The sequence below is a fragment of the Gekko japonicus genome, unplaced genomic scaffold (genome assembly GCF_001447785.1).
Source record: "Gekko japonicus isolate JY-2015 unplaced genomic scaffold, Gekko_japonicus_V1.1 scaffold1882, whole genome shotgun sequence".
Taxonomy (NCBI): domain Eukaryota; kingdom Metazoa; phylum Chordata; class Lepidosauria; order Squamata; family Gekkonidae; genus Gekko; species Gekko japonicus.
The window spans coordinates 268427-292551 of NW_015172063.1; the positions used below are offsets into that span (position 1 = coordinate 268427).

At 49.6% G+C, this 24125-nt stretch overlaps 2 protein-coding genes and 1 long non-coding RNA gene across 4 annotated transcripts in view; 2 read left to right on the top strand and 1 right to left on the bottom strand.

The window, feature by feature from the left end:
* Positions 1 to 1374: 1374 nt before the first annotated feature.
* Positions 1375 to 12059, bottom strand: FKBPL (FK506 binding protein like). Of its 2 annotated transcripts, none has more exons than XM_015420806.1 (3): positions 11785 to 12059; positions 2570 to 2650; positions 1375 to 2426 (listed from the first exon to the last, which is right to left on the bottom strand). In XM_015420806.1, the coding sequence occupies exon 3, from the start codon at positions 2335 to 2337 to the stop codon at positions 1387 to 1389; it is 951 nt and encodes a 316-aa protein (XP_015276292.1). In that variant the 5' UTR covers positions 2338 to 2426; positions 2570 to 2650; positions 11785 to 12059; the 3' UTR covers positions 1375 to 1386. The 2 variants fall into 2 exon arrangements, with proteins under 2 accessions (XP_015276292.1, XP_015276291.1); XM_015420805.1 differs by having other exon boundaries at positions 1375 to 2429.
* Positions 7080 to 9352, top strand: LOC107118460. Its single transcript, XR_001482766.1, has 3 exons — positions 7080 to 7173; positions 7482 to 7577; positions 9089 to 9352. It is a non-coding gene; the product is annotated as an uncharacterized LOC107118460 (long non-coding RNA).
* Positions 12060 to 12410: 351 nt separating the features above from the next.
* Positions 12411 to 24125, top strand: part of ATF6B (activating transcription factor 6 beta) — a 17905-nt gene continuing 6190 nt past the window's right edge. The window contains 10 exon segments of the mRNA XM_015420804.1: positions 12411 to 12495; positions 13323 to 13426; positions 15859 to 15940; positions 17494 to 17612; positions 17709 to 17838; positions 19615 to 19791; positions 19975 to 20156; positions 20531 to 20716; positions 21390 to 21481; positions 22232 to 22402. Of these exon segments, the coding sequence (XP_015276290.1) occupies positions 12411 to 12495; positions 13323 to 13426; positions 15859 to 15940; positions 17494 to 17612; positions 17709 to 17838; positions 19615 to 19791; positions 19975 to 20156; positions 20531 to 20716; positions 21390 to 21481; positions 22232 to 22402 (1328 nt within the window).

Here is a 24125-nt window from a genome sequence, read left to right on the forward strand (position 1 = left end):
CCCCCCCCCAAATCCTGTTATCTTCCTGCTCTTTGACTCTTGAGATTGCGCCTAAGTGGTTTTACAGCACAACCCCCCCCAGGCCTAGAACTTGCTTACACTTAAAAAATGGGGGGAAATTCTCGCGAAGTCAAATTCTAGGCCCAGGCACCCAATTCCAGGATTACAGAACAGTCCTTCCAGACAGAAACACACAGGATGGTGTGATGATGTGAAGAATGAAGGACTGAAACCAGGAAGCCTTGCCTTCAAATGTACCTCCCCCAGCCATGAAACTCACAGTAGGACTGTGGCACACTTAAGGTTCTCAGGTTCGAACCCAATTTGACATGGGAGAAGAAGAAAGAGATTGGATTTATACCCTGCCCTTCACTACCCAAAGGAGTATCAGAGCTGCTTATAATCCCTTTCCCTTCCCCTCCCCACAACAGACACCCGGTGAGGTAGGTGGGGCTGAGAGAGCTCTCTTGAGAACTGCCCTTGAGAGAACAGCTCTGAGAACTTGTGACTGACCCAAGGATACACCAGCAGCTGCATGTGGAGGAGTGGGGAATCACACCTGGTTCTCCCGGATTAGAGTCCTCACTCCTGCCTATCACACCAAACTGGCTCTCCGTGATTAGGGTCACCTTTGAGTCTAAAAGCAGCTGTGCAGAAGAAGGGAATTTGGATGAGGCTGTAGTGCACGGAAATGCACGTTTGACCCTTTTCTCCTGATCACATTTTCCACCACCCTTCCCCAAACTGCTGTTTCCTTTGCAGGGGCAAAAAGCAGACTCTTGGAAACCGGGAAAGGCCAAGGGTTAAAACCTGCCTCTCCTGGGACAATAGGCCCACTCTGAAGTTCTCCTGACCAAGCACCATCTGTGTTTAGAAGAAGAAGAAGAGATTGGATTTATACCCTGCCCTTCACTCGGGAGTCTCAGAGTGGCTTACAAACTCCTTGTCATCCAGCAGCTGCAAGTGGAGGAGTGGAGAATCAAACCCGGTTCTCCCAGAGCAGAGTCCACACGCTTAACCACTACACCAAACTGGCTTAAAAATAAATAACATAAAAGTTGCCTTATGCTGCATCAGACCATTGATCCATCAAGGTCAGGACGGTCTCCTCAGACGGGCAGCAGCTCTCCACAGGGTCTCAGGCAGAGGCCTTTCACGTCACCTGCTACCTGATCCTTTCCACTAGAGATGCAGGGGACCAAACCTGGGGCCCTGTGCATGCCAAGCAGAGGCTCTTCGGCTGAGCCACAGCCCCTCCCCAGACTCTAGCCCTGCATCTCCTGGGTCACAGAGAGCACAGGAAGGCTACCCTGAATTCCTTGGGAGGAAGGGCAGGATGAAAATAACATAAGACAACAAAGAAGGCGGTGGGGTTAATCCTTTTATTCAGCCAAACATTTTCTGCATGGCTCGTGCCAGTTTGGCGTCCCGCACCTTTATCCTCTCCATCACCCTTTCCAGCTCCCGCCGGGCCGCTCGGTTTCCGGGCTCCACTCGCAAAACGCCCTTCAGATCTTGAGCCGCCCCTTCCAGATCGTTCATGGCGTCGTAAGCTAAGCCACGCCGAAAGAGCGCCTTGGTGTTGGCCGGCTGCAGCGCCAGCGTCTTGGTACAGTTGCAAGCGGCGTTGGCCGGCTGGCGCAGCCTCAGCTGACAGGCGGCCAGGTTGGCGTGGAGCTCGGCTTTGATTTGGTCGTAGTCCGGGGGCGGGGCAGCTGCCACAAGCAGCCGCAGGGCCTTGGCGTAGCGCCTGGCTGCTGCGCCAATATCCCCGGCCCGGTAGAGCTCGCCGCCGTGCTCTTTGTTGCGGATGACCAAGTTCCATTTCTCACTGGCGCTCATCTCCCAGGAATCCTTGGCTGGCGTGAAGCTGGCCAACTGGATGATAATGATGCCTCCTCCCGTTAGCCTTAACTCTGCCCGTTCCCCAGCCAGCATGGTCTCCAGGCAGCGGTCCACCGCCCCATCCCATTCAGCGTCTCCTGCACCCAGCTCCACCTCAGCCCAGCTGTGGGATGGGTAACTCAGGGGGCCGCCTGGTTGAGCCTCAATGAAGACCTGGCACATGGAGCCTTCTTTTGGCTTATCCACACCTTTACCAGCCTCCAGGACCAGTTTGACAAACGTGCCGTCAGGGCAGACCCAAGGGACGCCCCCATCGGCTGATCTTAGTTGGTTAGAGGGAAGCCGGTTCTCTTTCATGGCTTCTCCTTGTACTTTCGACTCAGCCCCCTCTCTAACTCCGACTTGGTTGTTTTCTTCTCCACAGGCTGTTATCTGGCTCATGTTATTGTTCTTGGGCCTTCCTCCTGGACCTTGTCTCTCCTCACTTGCCATTATCTTCTCAACCAATCAGAAAATTCCTAGTCTAGCACTGTAATGCTCCCTTCTACCAGCAGGGGAAACAGCGAAATCCTGCTCGATACCTGCTGATGAAGAAGAAGAAATACAGCGTGGCACTGAAAACGATAAAGGATTATGCTCTGTTTCTCTTCCCCCCTCCCATCCTTAACCCACTGATGGGCCAGGGAAGCCCAGCGCACAAAGTGGAGGGTGCAAACTAAAATACCTTTTCTTCCAAATCCCGGGTTAGTCGTGGACTCGCTTTGTGGCCGTGGTGAATCGCATTCCTTCAGCCTCCGTTCCTCATCTGTAAAACAGGAAGGACAACAGCCTACCTAAGACAGTTGCATTGAAGACAGGCATGGCCGGTTTGCAAGACGATCTCTGGAGGACAAAGGTCGCACAATAGTCAGGTAACAACAAGAGGAGAGATTTTCAGAGATTTGGCTGGTTAGTTCACATTATGCCTCTCTGGACACCACGACCCAACAACCCTTCACAACTGCTTTGCTTCTCCCCTCATTTGGGGTTAACAGACCTCACCTGCCAAGGCCCCACAGTCTGTTACCAACATTCTATGGCTGTCAGTTTCTCCCTGAGCAGTTCACATCAGTACCATGGCACGACATCGTAACAGAGCTGCCTACAGGTTGGACAGAATTCACTCCATTTCCCCCTTAGTCTCTTGCATTGTAATAACCCACGGCTCCCTTCACACCAGACACATCAGGCTCCATGTAGAGCAGCATTCAAAATGGGCTCCCAAACTTCCAACTTCTATCAACCTCTCCTTCCAGGCGTGTTCATGTCTACTGCAATTACCTTTCCCAGAGAGCAGGCACACACTCCCAATCCAAACCCCCTGGTGCTGTGCCTGGGTCTGAAGTCTCACGTCCATTGTCAAAATGCGTATCCCTCCCACCCATCTTTCCCTCCTCTTACCCTTCTTGCTTGGTACAGTGTTGGATCGAGGAGTCAGCCCAGGAGAGAATATAATTCAGCTTCTGCCTCAGAAACACTCGTCTCTCGAGTCCCCTTCCACATTCCCCCCTTCTCCCCCCCCTCCAACATCGTCATTTCCTCGGCAACCACCTGTCCTAGCAACGGCTGGAAGCTGAAGCTATCTTTCGGGAGATGCTAAGATGGAGGCAGACAGAAAGGAGATACAATAGAAGGGGGAAACCCTCTCTGTTCAACAAGGTATTCCTCCTGTCGAAAAATTATGAGAGGGAAGATCCCCCTTTCGTTTCTAGTCACTCTCTTCCCCTCCGTCTTAGCACCTTGCTAGGTATGCCTGCAACTGAGGCTGAAACATAAGCTGAGGGTTTGCAAAACGTGAAGAGAACAGATAGCAACACTGAAGGAGTTAATTAAAGGTCGATGGGATTCCCCATCATTTCTTGACCTTAGAAAACAAAGGGCTACAGCGAATAGGAAACTGGCTGGCTTTTCTGAATGCAATATTTCTGGACCGACTGACAAAGACTACCAGAGCAAGAAATGGCTTAAAACTACTTTGATACGAGGAGTGACACAAGCACCTAGCACGGCATTCTCTAAGGCCAAGACCAAAGCCATACAACCTGGAAAATCTACAACAGCTAACATTCTCTACGGCTTGATCCAGAACTACGGTCAAGCGATCTAAGCCCAAGCCCCCAAAGCACCCGCTCCCCAACACTGTTAAACATCCGGGAATGTCTCTAAATTCTAAACTCTGCCACTACGGTGTGGAGGACGACAGGGCCACCTGCACGGAGTAAGGGGGGCTCTAGCCTCTCCAGGGACTCTCCAATGATGCAGAAAAAGATGACTTTGTAAATTAACCGGAAGGGAGGGGGAGGACTGAAACTGCTCAAATTCTACTGGAGCCACAAAACTAGTCCACACTCACTTAAAGGAAAAGTGGTGGCAATGACAGTGTGTGGGAGAATCCACCTGCTCGTGTCCTGGAGGGAGAGGCAAGAGAATCCCAGTGGGGAATATTTGATGGTGGGGCAGAACTGCCACACTGCATCCTCCACCCAACTGCCAACTCCAGACTGGGAAATTCCTGGGGATTTGGGAGTGGAGCCCAGCAGGGCATAATGCCATTCAGTCCACCATCCAAAGCCACCGTTTTCTCCCAGGGGATTGATCTCTGCAGTCTGGAGATCAGCTGTGATTCCAGGAGATCTCCATGCCCCACCTGGAGCCCCCCCCAGCTTGCATCAACAAATTCAGAACCCTTAAGGCTGTTGTAGATTTTCCAGGTTGTACGGCTGTGGTCTTGGCATTGTAGGACCTGATGTTTCACCAGTAGCTGTGACTGGCATCCTCAGAGGTATAACACAGAAAGATGGAGTCCTCTCTGTGTCACAGAGAGTACTCAGAGGTATAACACAGAAAGATGGAGTCCTCTCTATGTCACAGAGAGTACTCCATCTTTCTGTGTTATACCTCTGAGGATGCCAGTCGCAGCTACTGGCGAAACGTCAGGTCCTACAATGCCAAGACCACAGCCATACAACCTGGAAAATCTACAACAGCTAATGAACTCCGGCTGTGAAAGCCTTCGACAACATATTAAATTGAGAACCCTTAAGGCTGCTTGCTTTGGGGGCAACTATGGGGCTGGCACAGTTTACATTCACTTTTCCATCATGACAATACCCTGTTATTTTGTGGAGGGGCTTCTTTAGGTTTCAATCTGTCAACTGCCAAGTCAGGAAAATGGGTCCATTCCAACACAGATTTGCTGTCAGAAAATGGCAGTGTCCCCTAGGAACTGGTTGAGGCATCTCTCTTTTCCCGCCTAAGGTTCTGCTGGTAGGAGTTTGCCCAAGCAGCTTCCTAACTGCAGGTAATTTAAGGCCTGTATCATATAAGACCAGTTGAAAAGGGAATCTTTTGCAGAACCCCACATATAACAGAAGGATTTTTAAAAGGCTCCTGACAAATTTAATCAGACTAGGATGGGGGTCCCCACACAGAGACTTTGGGCCAACTACCTCTCACACTAATCTACCGCACAGGGTTGTTAGGATGATAAAATGGCATTAGGGGGAAAGTATGCCTGCCAGCAAGGAAACAGAGCTTCTTGGAGGAAGGTCAGATTAAAAGATCTATTAAATAAACAGGCCCTGCTCTCATAAATGGCTGCTAGTAGGACAACAACTCAGTAGGGTTGCCAAGTCCCCCAGCCAGTGGCAGGGGATGGGGGTAGGGTTGCAGATCCAGGTTGGAAAACTCCAAGAGATTTGGGGCTGGAGCCTGGGGAGGACAGGGACCTCAGTGGGCTACAAGGCCCTAGAGTCCACCCTCCAAAGCATCCATTTTCTCCAGGGGAAACTGATCTCTGTAGTCTGGAGATGGACTGTGATTCCAAAGCATCCCCAACCCCAAGTACCACCTGGAAGCTGGGATCCCTACAACTCAAAACAGCTTTGCACGTTAAAATGAGGAGATTTTGCCACAGATTCTTAACAGGGTGTGCTGAATTGTCTTATTTTTTAATTAGTAACGCAGCGCTAGCAATTACATGGAGTTTTACAATGCAATATAAATAAAACTGCAGCTTGCCCAATTAGAGCTTTGTAATCTTTGAAGTGTTCAGGAGCAGAGAAAGACTAAAAAGCGCATGATGGTCTCCTCAGAAATAAGCCCCACCAAATTCTAAGGGACTTTCATCCCTAGAAAGAGTTCTCTGTTACGATAGGCAATACTGAAAGATCACGCTGGTGCCCCAGAATCAAAGTTGAATGGGGGGGGAGTAGGTTGGGGTGAAGGGGGGATTATATTTGGGACTTTGAATTTACGACTCCCATATCCAGCTCTGCACTAAACAAGGTCTGACAGAAATACAGGTGGGTTTTCAAACACTTTAGTTTTCAACATGCCAGAATATTCTGGAATAGGCATCTTGGTACTATCAGCGTTCTTGTGCGCCTTGGCGTCTAGTCATGCCGGCCACATGACCACGGTAATGTCTTTGGACAGCGCTGGCTCTTCGGCTTGGAAACGGAGATGAGCACCGCATCCCTAGAGTCAGATTCGACTGGCTTTCAAGCAAGGGAAACTTTTACCTTTACTTACTATCAGCAAGCATACAATTTTTCTAAATTGTATGTAAGAAAAACGCTCCACCTGCCCCCGCCACAATGAAGCACGCCTGGCCCCTTCTCTTTTAATATTCAAAAGCATTTTGAGAAAGCTGAAAAAAAGAACTACTAGATGACAGTTTTGATTGTTGTAATTTTTGTGCGTGTGGCGGGTTATTGTAGTCAGGTCCTGTTTGATTTTTACCATGTTGCTGGCAAGCTATATTTTACTATTGCTGGTTTTAGTTACCGTAGTATTTTTTTATCCATAATCTTGTGGCTTCAGTGTTTTTTGTAAGCCACTGAGGAGGAAGAACATATATTCTAATTAAGCAATTTTTATCAGCTTTGGCAGAAAATTGTTGGACAAGAATAGGGAAAAGGCGGCAGCAAACAGGGAAGAAAAGACTGTGCCACAAAGCTACTCTTCTGTACTCGACTGGGTTCAGTGCAAATTAAAACACACCCGAGAAAAAGAAGCACAGACCAGAAAGGAGGTGCCTAGAAACGGTGTGATTTCAGTGTATTTTCCTTTAAAAAGAAAAAGCTGTTCTGGCAGTGAAACTGCACGGCTTGTGGACAGAACCTTCGGAAAGAAACTGAGTTATAGAACTACATCTCCCACAATACCTTTCTCCATCCTTCAAACCGGCCTCTGTTTTTCCCCCTAGCTCCTTTGGTGCAAGAAACAGAGCAGAGCTTCCTTGACGGCTGACGCCCCACTAAAACATGGTGTGACTTATAATAGGCGGTATGTAGGGGTTTTTTTTTACAAGAATTACTTAAACATCTATACCCCCCTCCTGCAGACAGAGGGCTCAGAATGAGTGTAAATACAGGTGATGGGATGCTAGGATTTCCTGGGTTCTCTTAGCATTTTGGGGGAAGAGAAGTGTCTATTGGGTTAAAGGAAAAAAACCGGGGTGGGGGGTGGGGAAGGCTTGTGAGGGAGGAAAGGAGACCAGGACGAAATGAGAGCTATGATCTACAGTACAGGGAAGCATGCATTTCCCGCATCTCCAGAAAAATGCATTCTCAAATATCATCTTTCTCATTCAGCCTGCCGCTATGTGGCTAGGAAAATAACAGCCTCCCTGCGCGGAGAGACTCTGGGGGAGCCCATATCCGTGTCCAAGAGTCGGGTCTGCCAACCTGGTGAGTCCTGCATTTCCTTCTGCCAGAAGATTAAAGTCTCCTTCCTTTCACAAACCAGCGAGGGGCCATTTCAGTCTCCCACCACCCACAGTGGTTGACCTAAAACCACCGTACTCTATAAGGAGAGCTTCAAAGGGGGACTCCAGCATGAATTTGCCGAGTTAGAATTCATCAAGACGTTTGACACCATTCCTCAAACACTTAACAAAAGACGTGGGATTCCTTAAGATTATAATTGTTAACTTAGCAAAAGTGGGGAGATTGTCAATAATTAATACAGGGAATGGTTCTCGATGCTTTGCAGAGTGTGATTGGATTTTACATAATCACATCACACCCCTCATTCATAGCCACACATATGGACAATCTACAGAGTCCCTTAGTGAAGGCTAGGGTTGCCAACTGGCCTGGAGAAAAGTATCCTGTCCTTTTAATAGAAGTGTATTATTGACCTCTGTGCCATGTAAAGCTTCAGGTGCCCATTTTGACATATTAAGCCTCTATAAAAGGGCTGGGGCATTTTTCTCTAGGCGTTAGCAACCCGAGCAGAGCTAGCAGTTTAAAAGCATATGTACCCTGGTTTGCCTATATGAACACCCTGGTTTGATCATCGATGCTTCAAGAAGCAAACAGAGACAGCAGACTAAGAAACAGAGCAGCCATTCCCCCCACCCTTTGCCTCTAAGAGCTGCATCGCAGGCAGAAACTCAAAACCGATAGCATTTCCCTGTTACAGTGGCCTGCAGCTATTAAATTTCCGTCTGTGATGGAGCTGTTACAGTACAGGTGTTTGGACAAAACACAGCACCCTGCTAAGGATAGCTCTTGCCTGAAAACTGGGAATTACATCAGATTACCATGAGCGGTTAGATGGACTTTCTGTCAAACACATGGAAAGAAAAATTCTTTATACCTTTTAAGCATCTTCTTCCAACAAAACCAGATTTCACTGTTCCAAGTTTTGCCTGCTCTAACCTGAAGGCATCCAATGAAACTGATGGGCAGTAGGCTCAGGACAGACAAAAGGAAATACTACTTTACACAGAGAGTGATTTAAAGTGAGGAATTCGCTGCCAGAGGTTGTAGTGATGGACACAGGCACAGACAGCTTTAAAAGGGGATCAGAGAGATTCATGGAGGATATCTGTGGCTACTAGCCATGTGACTGAGGGGAACCTCCACATTCAGAGGCACTACGCCTCTGAATCTTAGAGCCAGGAGTCAACATCAGGGGAAGTCCTTGGCCTCTATGCTCTGTTGTTGGCCATCCAGAGAAACTGGTTGGCCACTGTTTGAGACAGGATGCTGGACTAGATGGATCACTAGTCTGATCCATCAGGGTTCTTAACCCTTTTAGGCTCTCAAAATGCCCCAAAGCCTTGGCTCTAAGCCCTACAATCTACCTTCGTAACTCATTTTTCTTGGTTCCATATTGGGGATGGAGTATCTGGCTCTGTTCTAGAGTCTAGAATGATCATACCAACATAGCTTGTTGTCTCCTTTTCTTACAGGCAACCAAAACCCCACAACAGGCAGCCAAAACCACACAATAATGCCCCCACCTACACACTGCTCTGTGGACCAGAGGTGCCCCCCTCGATCTGCTTTAGAAGTTGAGGCCCGGAAGCCTCCTACATGATGGAACAAAATGGAGGACGGAAAGCAGCGAATGACGGTTCATTTGCCAACTCCTGGATAGGCAGGAACTGAGTGGACCTGAGAATCTGTCTGCCTCTCTCGCCTCCCCGTTTAACTCCGAAAATAAAATGCTTCCCTCCTACGTCCTCTTGCTGTAATCATTACGACAGCCTTGTGAAGTACATCAGCAGGGTTGTCTTTGTAAAGTGGTGGCGGGGAGGTGCTGAGAGACAAAGTCCTGCCTAAGGCCTAGAGTCACCATCCTCCAGGGGAGACCTGCAGTTCTCCCAGAATTACAACTGATCTCCAGGCAACACAGATCAGTTCCCCTGGAGAAAATGGCAGCTTCAGAGGGTGGAGTCTACGGAAACACGTCCCCCGCTCAGCTCCCTCCCCTCCCCTCCCCAGGCTTCACCCCAAATCTCCAGGATTTTCCCAAGGCAGAGCTGGCTACCCTGCCAAGGCCACCTCGCGAGTTCATGACAGAGGTTTGAACCGGAAACCGCCCAGATTGCAGTACGTTCACTCAGCGTGTGCTCTATCCCAGCTCCCAGAGTGGGAAAATACAGAATGTAGACTTCATTGTACGTCACTTTGAGTACCGAGCTGTCCAAAAGGCAACAGAAGGAGGAGATTGGATTTATACCCCGCCCTTTACTACCCGAAGGAGTCTCAGAGCGGCTTACAATCTCCTTTCCCTTCTTCTCCCCACAGCAGACACCCTATGACAGTGGTGGTGAACCTATGGCACGGGTGCCAGAGGTGGCACTCAGAGCCCTCTCTGTGGGCACGCGTGCCATCGCCTGAGCCAAGCCCAGACCATCATTAAAGTGTCGAATTCTCTGCCAAATAATTTTAAGTAAATGAAAGCATTTGGGATTGCTTTCCTTACTTTGTTTGGATCATCTTAAGTTAATGTATGAGTTGTTTTTTCTAAAGTAAAACCTCAGTATTCAGGTTAAATTGCCGTGTTGGCACTTTGCGATAAATAAGTGGGTTTTAGGTCGCAGTTTGGGCACTCGGTCTCTAAAAGGTTCACCATCACTGCCCTATGAGGTAGGTGGGGCTGAGAGAGCTCTCCTGAGAGCTGCTGGTGAGAGGACAGCTCTGAAAGAACTTGTAACTGACCCAAGGTCACACCAGCAGCTGCATGTGGAGAAGTGAGGAATCAAACCCGGTTCTCCCAGATTAGAGTCTACACCAAAATACCCATTTTCACAAAATTCAGCAGAAACTGTCAGCGCTCACAGTTTTGACTGTTAAGCTGTCGGTGGCTTTCCAACCATAAAGGGATGCTGTCTCAGAAGCAGGACTGTCCGGAAGGTTGCCACCTTTGTTTTCTAGCCTTGCTCTTATGCCACTGACAACAATTATATCACAGAGAAATGTAGTACCAGGAAATGATTTCAAATTAAGCTTTTCCTGTCATTTCTTTCTATACGAGGAGAATGTTTGCCTGTCCACCCCAGTTTTGCAGTCTTCTCTTAAAAGAGCCAGGAGCGGGGAACAGAAAACGTGGCAAAAACAAGATGTGGTACCAGCTCTCCTGGCAACACTCCCTTGCTTGACTGTACCACCCAGTTTACCGATTATTTACTTACACAATTTCCCATCCCACTCTCCGCCTGAAAAGGCTTCCAAAGAGACAGTAAAGGTGTTTCATCAGTAACTGACAATAAGGACAATAGCAGCAATAAATCACCAAAACCCAGCCAAAACATATTTTAAGAGGTTAAATCAGCATTTTAAAAAAATATACGGGGGGGGGGGGGGGGGGGAGGAAACAACCCCCAACAACAACCCAAAATGATGATTTGGTAGAGGAAGCTAATGACATCATCAACTGCTATGTCATATGCACAAGGGGTTGCGGCTGCTAGAGCTGCCAACAGTCCTGGAGAGAAATGTCTATTCCAATTAGAAAAATAATAGTCCCATTACTGGGAGTTTTCACCTCCCTCAAATGTTTATTGAGAAGATTTAGGAGAGACCGATTAAGATATTCTAAAAAACACATCATGAGGTTTGGGTTTTTTGCCATCAAGTCACAGCTTATTCATCGTGATCCCATAAGGTTTGCAAAGCAAGAGAGGTTCGGAGGCGGTTTGCCATTGCCTGCTTCATAATCCTAGTATTCCTCTGTGGTCTCCCATCCAAATAATGAACAGGGCCGAACCTGCTTACCTTCTGAGATCTGACAAGCCTGCCTCACGGAAACGAGCTGTTTTACTATGAAAAATATTTTGTGTCTCTTGACACACACAGACCTAGCAGGTGTGGATTTTTCATTTTTTGGATCAATGATACTCAAAGGGGAAATCTTCACTTCATAAATTATTGTGTGCCTGGCAACTGTTGCAATCCCAAGAAAAGAGCTCTTTTTTAAAAAAGCGATAACAAATTTAAAAAGTTTTCTTATTGACCTCTAAAAGGCTCTGGTAATTCCCCCATAGCTACTTTAATGGCTCCTTGGGTGTGGGTAATATCTGAACCAAGGCCTAGTTCAAGTTCTCTTTTGCAGAAGAGATGCGCCATAAAAAGACCAAAAAAGAAAGAAAAGAAAACCCACCTTCGAATAAAAAGAAGCTTCTGTATTTCTTTTTAAGGAGTCAAAAACCACAACTCCCACTGGCACGTGCGTGAAGCGCCTAAACAAGCATGCGCAACCCGTCTTGAGGAAACTGAATTCCCCCACACATGCGCCTTTCAGTCTCTGCGGTCCGTCCTACGCATGCGCTAAACGATTACTCACGCACCGCCTACATGGGCTTCGGACCGCTATTAAATGCATCAGCGGGCAACTACAGTTACGTTCCTTTGCACACGCGCATGTCGGCTCGACCCTTCCCAGCGGGCAACTACAGTTACGTTCCTTTGCGCACGCGCATTCCCGTTCTATGAGAATTCCAGTAAAATTGTGTTCCGCAAGGCGCCTGCGCACTGCGGTGTAGGTCTCGCTACCCGTGCGTGATTCTATCGTGTGCTATTGGCTCATTGAGTTCGACTCGGTACGCTTCCGTATCCTTTCCCTTTTGCTATTGGTGAACGGTCCGGCCGCAGCGTGCATTTTTTCCCCTCCGATTGGCTAGACCAGTGTAAGGGGTTGATTTCCATTGGGCGCCGGTGTTGCTATGGCAGCAGTGGGGGGTGGGTGTGAGGTAGCGGCTGTGTAGGATAGGAAAAGGGGGAAGGAAGATGGCGGCGCTGGCTTCGGAGCTGCTGCTTTTGAGCGACTCAAGCCGCTTCCGCGCGGATAACCTGCTCAGCAGCGAGGATTGGGGTAAGGGGAAACATAAAGGAAAGCGGTTTCCTATTGGTTGGGAAAGGGGGTGGGGGGCATTTCAGGGGGGTGGGAGGGGCCTGGGATGCTTGGGGGGGCTGTGTTGGAGGGGGGGCTTGGATGGAGAGTGGGAGGGGTGAAGAGTCAGGGTGACTCATTTGTCTGCCCTGTGCCTTCAGCAGATTCAAAATAGGTTTAGCAGGTGCGCCTGCCCCATCACGGCGTCTCTATGACTGGGCAGTGCTTTACCTGTTGAATATCTGACTCTTTGTTAAAGCTAAGGTGTCCCGAGCGGATTGGCATGGAGGAGGGAGCTGGTTGGGTGGGGGCAAAGCAGGGCTATGGCCTTATCAGATTGATCATCTAAGAAGGCAGGCGTGTAGGCTTACAGGTTGTAGGGGAGGGGGGGCAGTAGCAAGGAAAAAAGGCACACTTGGGCCCTGGTCACACAGCAAAGTTGCCAGGGGAGAGGCACGGATGGTGGGCGGATTATCCGGGCACGATCACACGCCAACATCTGGGAAGTGGAGCGCACCCGTGGCTTACCACCGACAATGCGCGTTAAAAAACTAGTACCTCCAAGGTACTAGTAAACGTTTGCCACAGGCTGCCTCCAGACGCCCATGGTGTGATCATGCCGGCGCGCGGCATTCCCCTCTGGTCCCTCGTTTACCCGCCGGCGAGGGAAGGACCCGTGGTGTGCCGCCAGTGCGTCTGATCGCGTAATCGCGGATCAAACTGCGCCGGGGCAATTAGCCACGCCTCCCCCCCGCGATATCCAGCCCGTGTGACCCCCGTAATTGCCCTCTTTGCCGGTCTACCCACAGACACGGGTCTCTACAGTTGTCTGGATGAAGACAGAGATGTGGCAGCAGAACTTTTCCCTTGTCTGGAGCGAAGTGTTGTGGATACTGAGGAAGACCATTGTATGGTGAGAGAGAGCCACCTTCACAGGTGTCCCAAGGAAAGGCATCCACTTGTCTCCCTCCCACTCACTTGCTCTGAAGCCCTTCCTTCTCTTACTTCCTTATCACCTTACACAAGTCCTAAATGTGGTTTTAACCAATTGCTCAACACCCCCCCACACACACCTGCCAGTTCATTTGCGTTTGTCACTAGAAGGTTGCATAAGTTTTGTGAGCTGTGCTTGCAACTGTGAGCACTGGATCTGAGTCCTTCAGTTCCTAGTAAGAGCATATCAATCCACCCTGCAGTGTCCATTTCTTTAGTTTGCATTCGTTAAACCCCATGTTTATTATTTGCACAAAAGGCCTACATTCACAAAATCAGCATTGCAATTAGATGGCCATCTAGCCTCTGTTTAAAAAGAAGGGGAGCCCACCACTTCCTGAGGAAGCCTGCTCCGCTGAGGAACTGCTCTAACCGTCAGGAAGTTAGATCATGAGAGGGAGGGCAGGAAGGGATGAACCAGTGCCAGTGCTCGGCTCTCGTGGCCCTTTCTTACATGCCCGGGATAATGCTGATCGCCATTTGGGGTCGGGAAGGAATTTAACTCTGGGCCAGAATGGTCAAGGATCCTGGAGGTTATTTGCCTTCTTCTGGACATAGAGCAGGAGTCACTGGGGGAATGGGGGTGGGAGGTAGTTGTGAATTTCCTGCATTGTGCAGGGGGTTGGACTAGATGACCCTTGAGATCCCTTCCAGATCCCTTGAAAGGCAAGACTGTCATGCCTCAGTAAACTAGAATCATGGGTTTAACGCAGTCTCCACGCTGTGCTGATCCTACCACTTCAAACCTGTTCAGCTCTGGTCTCATTGGCTTTATAGATATTACCTTGTTTCCCTAAGTCACTGCCGTATTTTCCTTTTGCTCACAGCCTCTACTGGCTTTTCTCTTGTCAGAATGGAAGCCCCCCCCCCCCATCACAGTCACACAAACATATAGCCAGTGTGGTGCAGGTGTCAGAATACTGGACTAGGACAGGAAGACCCAGGTGTGAATACCCATCTGCTGTGTAAACTTGCTGTGTAAACTTTGGGCCAGTCATACACTCTCAGCCATACCTACCTCCGTTAGTGTGAGCTAGCTCACAGTTTTTTAGCCTCCAGCTCACACATTTAAAAAAAAAAATTCATATATAAGACAAACAAAACAAACATACAAACATTAATACACATGAAGGGAATCTGTTTGCATTATTATTAATTAACCTAATTGTTGACCACATATAGTATCAAGAACATTCATTTCTTTTTGCTACCTTATATTTTCCATGCTTATAATTGAATGTGTAGTTTCTCATGTCCTTTAATTTCAGTTATGTGTCTGAGCAGGGCTTTTTTTGTAGAAAAAGCCCAGTGGGAACTCATTAGCATAATAGGCCACGCCCAACAGCAGAAACTCATTAGCATATTAGGCTCCACCCTGACAGCACAGCTCATTAGCATATTAGGATTTCTTTTTGCTACCTTATATTTTCCATGCTTATAATTGAATGTGTAGTTTCTCATGTCCTTTAATTTCAGTTATGTGTCTGAGCAGGGCTTTTTTTGTAGAAAAAGCCCAGTGGGAACTCATTAGCATAATAGGCCACGCCCAACAGCAGAAACTCATTAGCATATTAGGCTCCACCCTGACAGCACAGCTCATTAGCATATTAGGCCGCAACCCCCTGTTACTAGAAGTGTGGTCATCCAGCCACACCCACCTTTTGCTTCTTATTCTGTTTACCTTGTTTGTTGTCAAGACCCAGGGCTTTTTTTGTAGCAGGAACTCCTTTTCATGTTAGGCCACACACCCCTAATGTAGCCAATTTTAACGAGTTTCTGCTGTTGAGTGTGGTCTATTATGCTAATGAGTTCCTGCTGGGCGTGGCCACCTCGGGAGCCAGCCGGAACTCCTTTCCTGTGCGTTCCTGCCCAAAAATAGCCCTGTGTCTGAGAATTTTAAGTATTGTACTCTTCTATCCATTCATAAAATCTTGACCATGTGTCCTCAACATTTCTTGTGTTATATCCTCTCAAGATTACAGTTAGATTGTCCATCTCGGCTGTTTCCAATATTTTATTTATAATTTCTTCCTTTGAAGGGACTTCATTTCTTCTCCAATATTTGGCATATAATATTCTGGCCATTCTCACTACATGTCACATTTTTGTCTCAGCTCAGGAAAGATGGCTCCAGAGCGAACTGATTTATGCAGCAGGCAAATCACTGGCTCACAACTTTAATGCCAGTAGCTCACAAAGTAGAATTTTTGCTCACAAGACTCCACAGCTTAGAGGGAACATTGGTGGAGACCCCTAGCGGAATGGGATTTCACCACTCTTCTGTCCTGTTGCACCTCCTTCTCGTTTGATTCATTTTGGTTTATATACCCCTTCCTCTTTTCTGGGCCATAGCTCACCAATGGGTTTGACCTGGACATGGAAACGCTACCGCCGGACCCTCCGTGGGACCCCCTACATGACACCCTCTTTCCAGGTGAGCATTCTTTGGACTGTACTTGAATTGGATGCTGAGTAGACCTGCTTATGATGGTGAGGGTGGTTCTGATCCAGTAGGGCTTGACTTTCAGTCTGTTGGTGAATCTCTGCAGCATTCAGTCAGTGAATGTGGAGCTCCCTTGCCACAGGACTGTGCTTGTGGTCAGGCACCTTGTGTGTGGGGGCGTGCTGCTAATCATAAGACTGGCCTCGGTGGTTCGGATAATGCATCAAGGAAGTAGAAGGGATGGATCCGGTTCCCAGACCATGGGCAGGATGAAATTTACTTTGATATAAGCTGCAAGGAATGTATTAGTCTTGAGGGTGACAGTGAGCTTTTTTGTTCTGTTTGTTTTGCTTTGGTCAACTTAAGATGGCTGCCCAACTGTAAAAAAAAAAGTGGCCGTGACGTGGCATACATTTTTTACAAAAAACCCATGTGCAAAGCTAATAAGAACATAAGAGAAGCCAATGTTGGATCAGGCCAATGGCCCATCCAGTCCAACACTCTGCCACACATGGCCAAAAATACCAGGTGCCATCAGGAGGGCCATCAGTGGCGCAAGGACCCTGTTGCCCCCCCCCCCAGCACCAAGAATACAAAGCACCACTTGCCCCAGACTGAGAGTTCCTATCTATACCTTGTGGCTAATAGCCACTGATGGACCTCTGCTCCATATGCTTATCCAATTCCCTCTTGAAGTCGTCCTTGCTTATATCTGCCACCGCCTCCTGTGGCAGTGAATTCCATGTGTTAATCACAAATGCGTGCAAATCTTGCTTTACCCTCACGTTCGCATATCTCACAATGAGCCAGACAGCATTGGAATTATTGGGCAGTTTTGTGTGATTCTACTTAAGTGTCTAGGTGGATACAGTGATGTGACTGGAGCCATTGCCTGAGGGAGCTTAGTGGAGTGCAGAAGTTTTGTTTCTGTGATACCACTGCAGATGCTCTCAGCCAGGTTTCAGATGTCTTCTAAATCCTGTGCCAGATAACCTGAGCCAGATAACCAGATTTTCGGCTTGGATTCCACACAGCATTTCTGGATGTTGCAGTCATAAACTCCCTGTGGAATCCACCCCTCTGGTGTGCGGTTAGGAGAAAGCGGAACCAGCTGTGGCTAGAGCACTGGTGAATATCGGATGTGGTAATTTCACAGCTCTAGGCAGAGCCCTCGAAAGAGGAGGCCGTGCAAAATGGATTTCGAGGATCTGCTTTTCCAGGGATCCCAGATGTGTTGCTGAGGAGCCCCCCCCCGCCCCCCGCTGAGATCACAGAGATGCCAGATTATCTCCTCCGGGAGTGGCAATCTATGAAGAAGGCGCTCTTGAGACATTACTGGCTCACTTGCCAGAGGAAAGGGAGGGGGTAGTTTTCATAGGATCCACTGTTGGCGGGGCCCAGTTCTAGGGACTTAGGAAATTTTGCTCACGTGTGACTGTGTGCAAAAATGAAACTGTGATTGTTCGTTTTTTCCCTCTCCCTTGGCTTTGTCGTGAGGGAAACGGAATCTTGCTAGCCGTTTGTTCTCCTCCTTCTGCCCGTAGAGCTGCAGGTAAAGTCTGAGCCAGTCTCCCCGGCCTCGTCTCACTGCTCCGACTCGTCTGCTGCCACCTCCTCCTCCTCCTCCTCCTCCTCTTCCTCATCTGCTGATTTCCCAGGACAGGTATGTCGTCCTGCTTCCTTTTCCGTGTATAATCTCATACCGTCTCTCTTCAAGTTTCTGTGTTCTTCAAGCCTCTGTGCTTTTTTTCCCTCCCAGGCCCCCAGCCCAGCTGACGTGATCGGGGTGAAGACGGAGCACCCCCCAACACCTCCGTGCATGTTCGGAGATGTCCTGTCGCCCCCCTTTGGCACTGTACACATCAGTGTCGTCCCAGCACCGGACACAGGTACACAGCAGGGGAGAGGGGGGAGGATAAGGGGAGGATCTTCTAGCTACAGGTGGGTGTATTTGGAAGCTTTTTGGCCTCTTCGGGGAGTTTTGACATTTTCCCTAACCCACAAAACCAAGGACAGCTCAAAGAGGGTTCCTCTAATGCCTCTGTGACTATTGGTATTCCTTCACAGAGACAGGATGGTGGGATGATTAAAGTGTTAGTCTAGGGCTGGGGGTGATGTGGATTCAGCTCCTCATTTCGTCCTGAGGTGGCCTTTGTTCAGCCACCGTCTCTAAGCTCTGCTGTGCCTCCCAAGGGTGTGGTGAGGATAAAATCAGGAAGTGGGGAGGAGCCTCATGTGCTGCTCTGAGTATCTCGGAGGAAAGGTGAGATAGAAATCTTGCCCGAGGCGCTTTGTGTCGGAGGAAAGCATAACGTCATGTTAACGTTCCAAATCCGCACATGTGAAACTGCCTCGTACTGAACCACACCGTCAGTTCATCAAGATCAGTATCGTCTGCTCAGAACTGGCAGCAGCTCTCCAGGGTCTCAGGCAAGAGGTCTTTCACATCACCTGCCGACAGATCCCGCTGGGGGTTGAACCTGGGACCTCATGTGTGCAAAGCAGAGGCTCTTCCGCTGAGCCACAGTCCCTGCCTGCGTTGCTCTTACTAGAACTGATCTGCACGATCCAGCTTCTGTTCTCTACTTTGAAAAAGCAGGAGTGACGAGAATAATGCTAAGGAAGCAAGTGAGGAAGCTGCGGCAGAAACATCGGTAGAGAGCTCAAATGAATGCATAATGTTTTCCATGCACTCTACCACCTTACCAGGACAAGGGGACTAGGGGTGTGCAAGGGAAAAAAAATATTGGTATTTTCTCGATTCGGGTATATCAGACCTGGAAAGTATTGGGAAATATTCAGTATTTCCAAATGTATTCGGCTCTGTTATATCCATGGGGAGGGAAGGGAGAGGGAGAGGGCATGTTTAAATGATGTCCAGCCACTTCCCCTGGTCAGTTTCACTCCTGGCTAGTCAGCTGTTAGGGTTAGGCCATCTAAACCTTGGAAGTGGAGGGGGGGGTGAAACTGACTAGTTTAATGGCTGGAAGCAAAGGGAAGGCATTTAAACCAAACAGCTGACAGGCAGGACTGCCTTGCTTGCTCAAGCATCTTCCTGCCAACAGTATACTGCCCTTGGTCACTTGTGCTTTCATTCACACACACACACACCCAGCAAATTAACCTTGCATTTCCCTCACGGAAGTGTACTGTCCATTAACGTTCTAACAACTACTGCTTTCATCTCAGTTCATTGGAATATTTGTGATGCAACAGTAGTTCAGCATATGAAGTCCAGTGTCTTTAAAACAAAAGAATGGATGAATAAAGTGTTGCCATTAACATTCAGAGCATTTGATGCTTCTGCTTCTTCTGATGCGCTGTGTCTTGTGATAATAGAAGTACTGTAGGGTAGAGTCAACGAACAGCAGTTTGATCAAATCTAGCTTCTAGAGGAATAAGTACAGGTTAATCACACACACAGACATTCTTCTTCTGTCAGATTTCTCCCCCTGCTTCTCGAATTGGCTTGGAAAAGGGCAGCTGCTGGAGACTCTCCCTTTCATTTGCTATTCTTCCCTTTTCATGTTGCTGCGGTTTTCTGCAGACAGTGCTTGGCATTGGAGGTGGTGGCCCGGCGGCAAAGCCTGATTCTGGCTAGGACTTGAGAGCCCTGAAAGGGGGAAGGATCCCGCTGTTCCAGTGACTGTCCTGCTCTGTTACAGGGAAAGCTGCAGCCCCCAACAAAGCAGAGAGCATTCTCAGCCGGAAGCCCCCCATTCAACCCAAACCTGTTGTGGTCACCACTGTGCCAGTGCAGCCGGCGACTGCTCCCAGTAAGACTATCTTACTGCAGCCTGTCCCTGCCACCCAGTCGCAGACGATCAACTCTGGAATAGCAGGTAACCAGCCGGCAACAAGGCCACTTTCCATTCTGCAGTGCCGGGGGCGCTGTTGTGCAGAATCTCCTCTAGGGGGAGGGATTTGCTGAGTTTCCTTGGAAGGCAGCAGGGAAGGGACCCTCTGCCATGCGGCGCAGAGAGTTTATACAGCCTTGCTCATTTGTGTGTGTCCTTCTGCCCCAGCCCAGAGTGTCGTGATCTCCCAGTCCGAACTGCTGCACCTCCCGGTGTCCGGCCTGATCAAGGTTCAGTCCCCTGTGACGGAAGGTCTCCCCGCAAAGCCCACTCCCTCTGCCCCCAAGCCGGAAGCCAAAACCATTGTCCCGGCACCCGCACAAATAGGATCCTGCAGCCCAGAGATTGATGTAAGTTGTGCCGTTGAATCCCGGCTTCTCGTCCCCTTCTCTTTGCTCCCTTGGGGCTCTCCGTCCCGTCCTGTCCCATGGCCTCTGCTGAATTCAGCCGGTATAATTCGGCACTCAGTGTCCCAACATCTGGCCTGCCCCAGGGGCATTCACAAGAACTTTGCCACTGGAGTGTCCATCCCCTTGTGTTAATCCCGATCATTTGGCGTGGGATTTCCGAATACGGTGAATCCTATATACATGCATTTTCCTTTCCAGAGAGGGTGTCTTTTCACCCAGATCCTTGTCAGCTTGAACTTTATTATTTTGTTTGTTTGTTTTTTTTTAAAAAGGGTGCGCGTAAATAGCATTTTTCTCTTGCCACTTCTTTCAAGCTGAAAGTGTTGAAGCGGCAGCAGCGGATGATTAAGAACCGCGAGTCGGCTTGCCAGTCCCGGAGGAAAAAGAAGGAATACCTGCAGGGGCTGGAAGCCCGGTTGCGGGAAGCCCTGGCAGACAACGAAAGGCTGCGGCGGGAGAATGCCCTCCTCCGACGGCGGCTGGACTGCGTCCTCAACGAGGTGCGCACTTGCCAGTCTGAAACAGTGGCCACCTCTGCTCACCGTCACTAGTTGCCCTCACTTGCCCTTAATCTCCTTTCACTTGACTCCTTGACTGTTTAAACCTAGATTGTAGACTCCTTGGGGCAGGAGCCCCTCTTGTCTGCTGTATGGGATTTTGTCTGCATCCTTGCTGGCCAAACTTAGTCCCTGCTTCCCCCTGCAAAACCCCCCCCCTCTATTTTACATGAGTACATTTCTGCTGTATTTCAGGGTATTGTAGAATTCGAAAAGGTAGGAAGTAAGGCAACCCAGGTATTCAAGGGGTTAGTCCCTGGTTAGAGCGCAATGTAGAGAAAGTGGATAGAGAGAGATTGTTCTTCCGCCCCTGGAAGACTGGACCTAGGGGGCAGCCATTGGTGTTGGAGAGTGGGGGGTAGATTTCCAGGCAGAGAAAAGGAAGGGCTTCACACATGCATGACTTAACTTCTGGAACTCACTGCCATGAGATTTAGCAATGTTCGTTAGACTCGAAGAGGGGGATTGGACGCATTCCAGGAGGAAAGCTCCATCAGTCGCTGTTAACCACAATGATGAAATGGAGCCTCCAGGTTCAGAGGCAGTGGGTTTTAAACCAGCAATATGCTGTTCTTGTGAAGGAGGGTGGCTCATTTTTGTCTTTTTCTTTCCTTAGAACGGAGATCTGAAGCTTGGCTCTGGGAATCGGAAAGTCATCTGCGTCATGGTGGTGCTGCTCTTCATAGCCTTCAGTTTTGGGCCTGTCAGGTGAGGGGGGGGCCTTTCCCAAGGCACTCTGGGTAACTCCTTTCTCAGTCAGTAAGCCACTTAGCTCGTTGTTCCCTGCCTCTCTCTCTCCCCACCCCCCGGGGGGGATTCAGCTGGGCAGTGTGTGTGTGTGGAACATAGCATGTGGGTGCTTGCCAGGCACAGGCTGAACCTGGCAGACTGGTTAGGGGAGGCATTTTTCTCTAGGATGACGTTGTTTTGTGGAACGATCATAGTCTGAATCTATTCCCGGAGGGCCAACGTCTTGAAATTCCCGTCCTCCTGCTGTTGACTGGTTGCTTTTTGTTCTTGTTGCCTAATTTTTTGGCGACGGCAATAGGGGGGGAGAGAGTTGAGTCCCCATCGCCGCCAAGCCTTTTTTTTTTTTTTGCAGTAGCTGAAGGATACTCAGGAAGCACACTGTCAGGGTGGTCCCTGCCGCGGGGTGGGAAGGACCCCGTTTTAGGTCTCTTTGTGAGGGCGCTCCACCCACATTTAATTCTCTGGCAAGGTGTCCCGAAATGTCCTTGGTGTGTTGACTCCAGACTTCCGCCCTCCTCCAGCATCAGCGAGCGAAAAGTAGCAGACATGGAGCCGCCCAAGCAGGAAGCGGAGGCTGGTCCCAGCCGGAGGCACCTTCTAGGCATCACAGAGGAGTCTCTGGAAGTCCCGGAGGAGGAGTTGCCTGAGCGGCAAGAGGAGGCCCTGGCCAAGCCGGTGTGTTGACTCCAGACTTCCGCCCTCCCCCAGCATCAGCGAGCGAAAAGTGGCAGACGTGGAGCCGCCCAAGCAGGAAGCGGAGGCCGGTCCCAGCCGGAGGCACCTTCTAGGCGTCACAGAGGAGTCTCTGGAAGTCCCGGAGGAGGAGCTGCCTGAGCGGCAAGAGGAGGCCCCGGCCAAGCCTGCAAAGACACCGTTCCGGTAACTTGGGGGACGGGTAGCTTGGCTAGCGAAGAGAGCGGTCTGGAAGGCCACGGGCTCAAGTCTCGCTGTGGGCCTTCCTTCGTGCCTGTAGTCCCCCTCGGGTCCCCGTGAGAAAGACAGACTGGGAATGAAACTGATAAATCCTCTGGATGGTCTCAGGTGAGCCGGCCTCGGGGGCCCTGTTCCCCAGCTAGGTGGCAATAACAATCCCGGCCCGCTCTTACCAAGCTCCCCATAATGATGATGATTTCCTCTTGGGGTCAACTTGCAAAGTTAGGGCTTCCATCATACCCATCGGAAGGGTCCAGAGAGGCCGTCTAGTCCAATTTCTTCTGCAGTGCAGGATCAGGCTAAAGCATCCCTGACCACTGTTCGTCCAGCGGCTGCTCGGAGACTGCCAGTGAGGGGGAGCTCACCTCCTGCCTAGGCAGCTGATTCCACTGTTGAACTGTTCTTACTGTTAAAAAATATTTTCCTAATAGCCAGCCAGTCTGGGGTAGTGGTTAAGAGCGTGGACTCTAATCTGGGAGAACCAGGTTTGGTTACCCACGCCTCTGCATGCAGCTGCTGGTGTGACCTTGGGTCAGTCACAAGTTCTCCCAGAGCTGCTCTCTTAAGAGCAGTCCTCGAAAGAGCTCTCTCAGACCCACCTACCTCACAGGGTGTCTGTTGTGGGGGAGGGGAAGAGAAAGGAGATTGTAAGCCCCGTCTGAGACTCCCTCGGGTAGTGACGGGCGGGACGTAAATCCAATCTCTCCTCCTCTTCTTTCTCTTCCTCCTCCTCCTCCTCCCCACCCTTAATTTAAACCCATGATTGCGAGTCTTATCCTCTGCTGCCAACAAGAACAGTTCCCTGCCCTTCAAATACTTCAAGAGAGCCATCATGTCCACCCCCCCAACCTCCTCTTCTCTAGACTGAACAACCCCAAGTCCCTCAGCCTTTCTTTGTAGGGCGCTCTCTTTGTTCATTGCCTGCTTAATCTCTCATGGCAGCAGCCTCCAGGACAGCCGATCAAAGAGACCAGGGAGATTTACACGGGGGGAAGAAAGTGGTCCTTTTGAGTGCCCTGGTCCCAAGCAGCAGGCCCCTCGTATGGATGACAGAATGTATTATGCCATAACGTGGCTGTAGCTGGCCTTCCTGGCCTAAACGGCTTGCTGCCGAATCCTTGGTGGCCTCGTGAGTGCAAAGGACCCAGGCCACAAACCCCCTTAACTGTGCGGTCACATGGAGGGGGTTTGCTTGTTGCCCGGTGCATGTTGTCACTGCTCGATTTCCAGACCTGTGACTCTTTTTTTTTTTTATGTCGCCGTTGTCATTCTTCAAGAGGAGAGAAGGCGTATAAACCTTTTCATAACCTCCTTGCTGCTTATGCAACCAAATATATTTTTTTTAATTGAGTGGGATGGGGCTGTGGCTCAGTGGCAGAGCCCCGGCTTTGCTTGCAGAAGGCCTCGGGTACATCCCCCGGCATCTCCAGTTGAAAAGGACCAGGCAGTAGGTGTTGGGAAAGGCCTCTGCCTGAGACCCCCGGAGAGCTGCTGCCAGTCTGAGTAGACAGGACTGACCTTGATGGGCGGAGTGTGTCTGGTTCAGCATAAGGCAGCTTCATGTGAATCAGGCCTCTCTCTGTGATCCCTTTTGCCCTTAAGTATGTCTTCTTCATAAGGGGCTGCGGTGGCTCAAGTGGTTAAGACGCTGAACTGCAGGCTGTGGAAG

Coding starts and splice junctions, on each gene's coding strand:
- FKBPL (XM_015420806.1), bottom strand. CDS start 2,337: ATGGCAAGTGAGGAGAGACAAGGTCCAGGAGGAAGGCCCAAGAACAAT.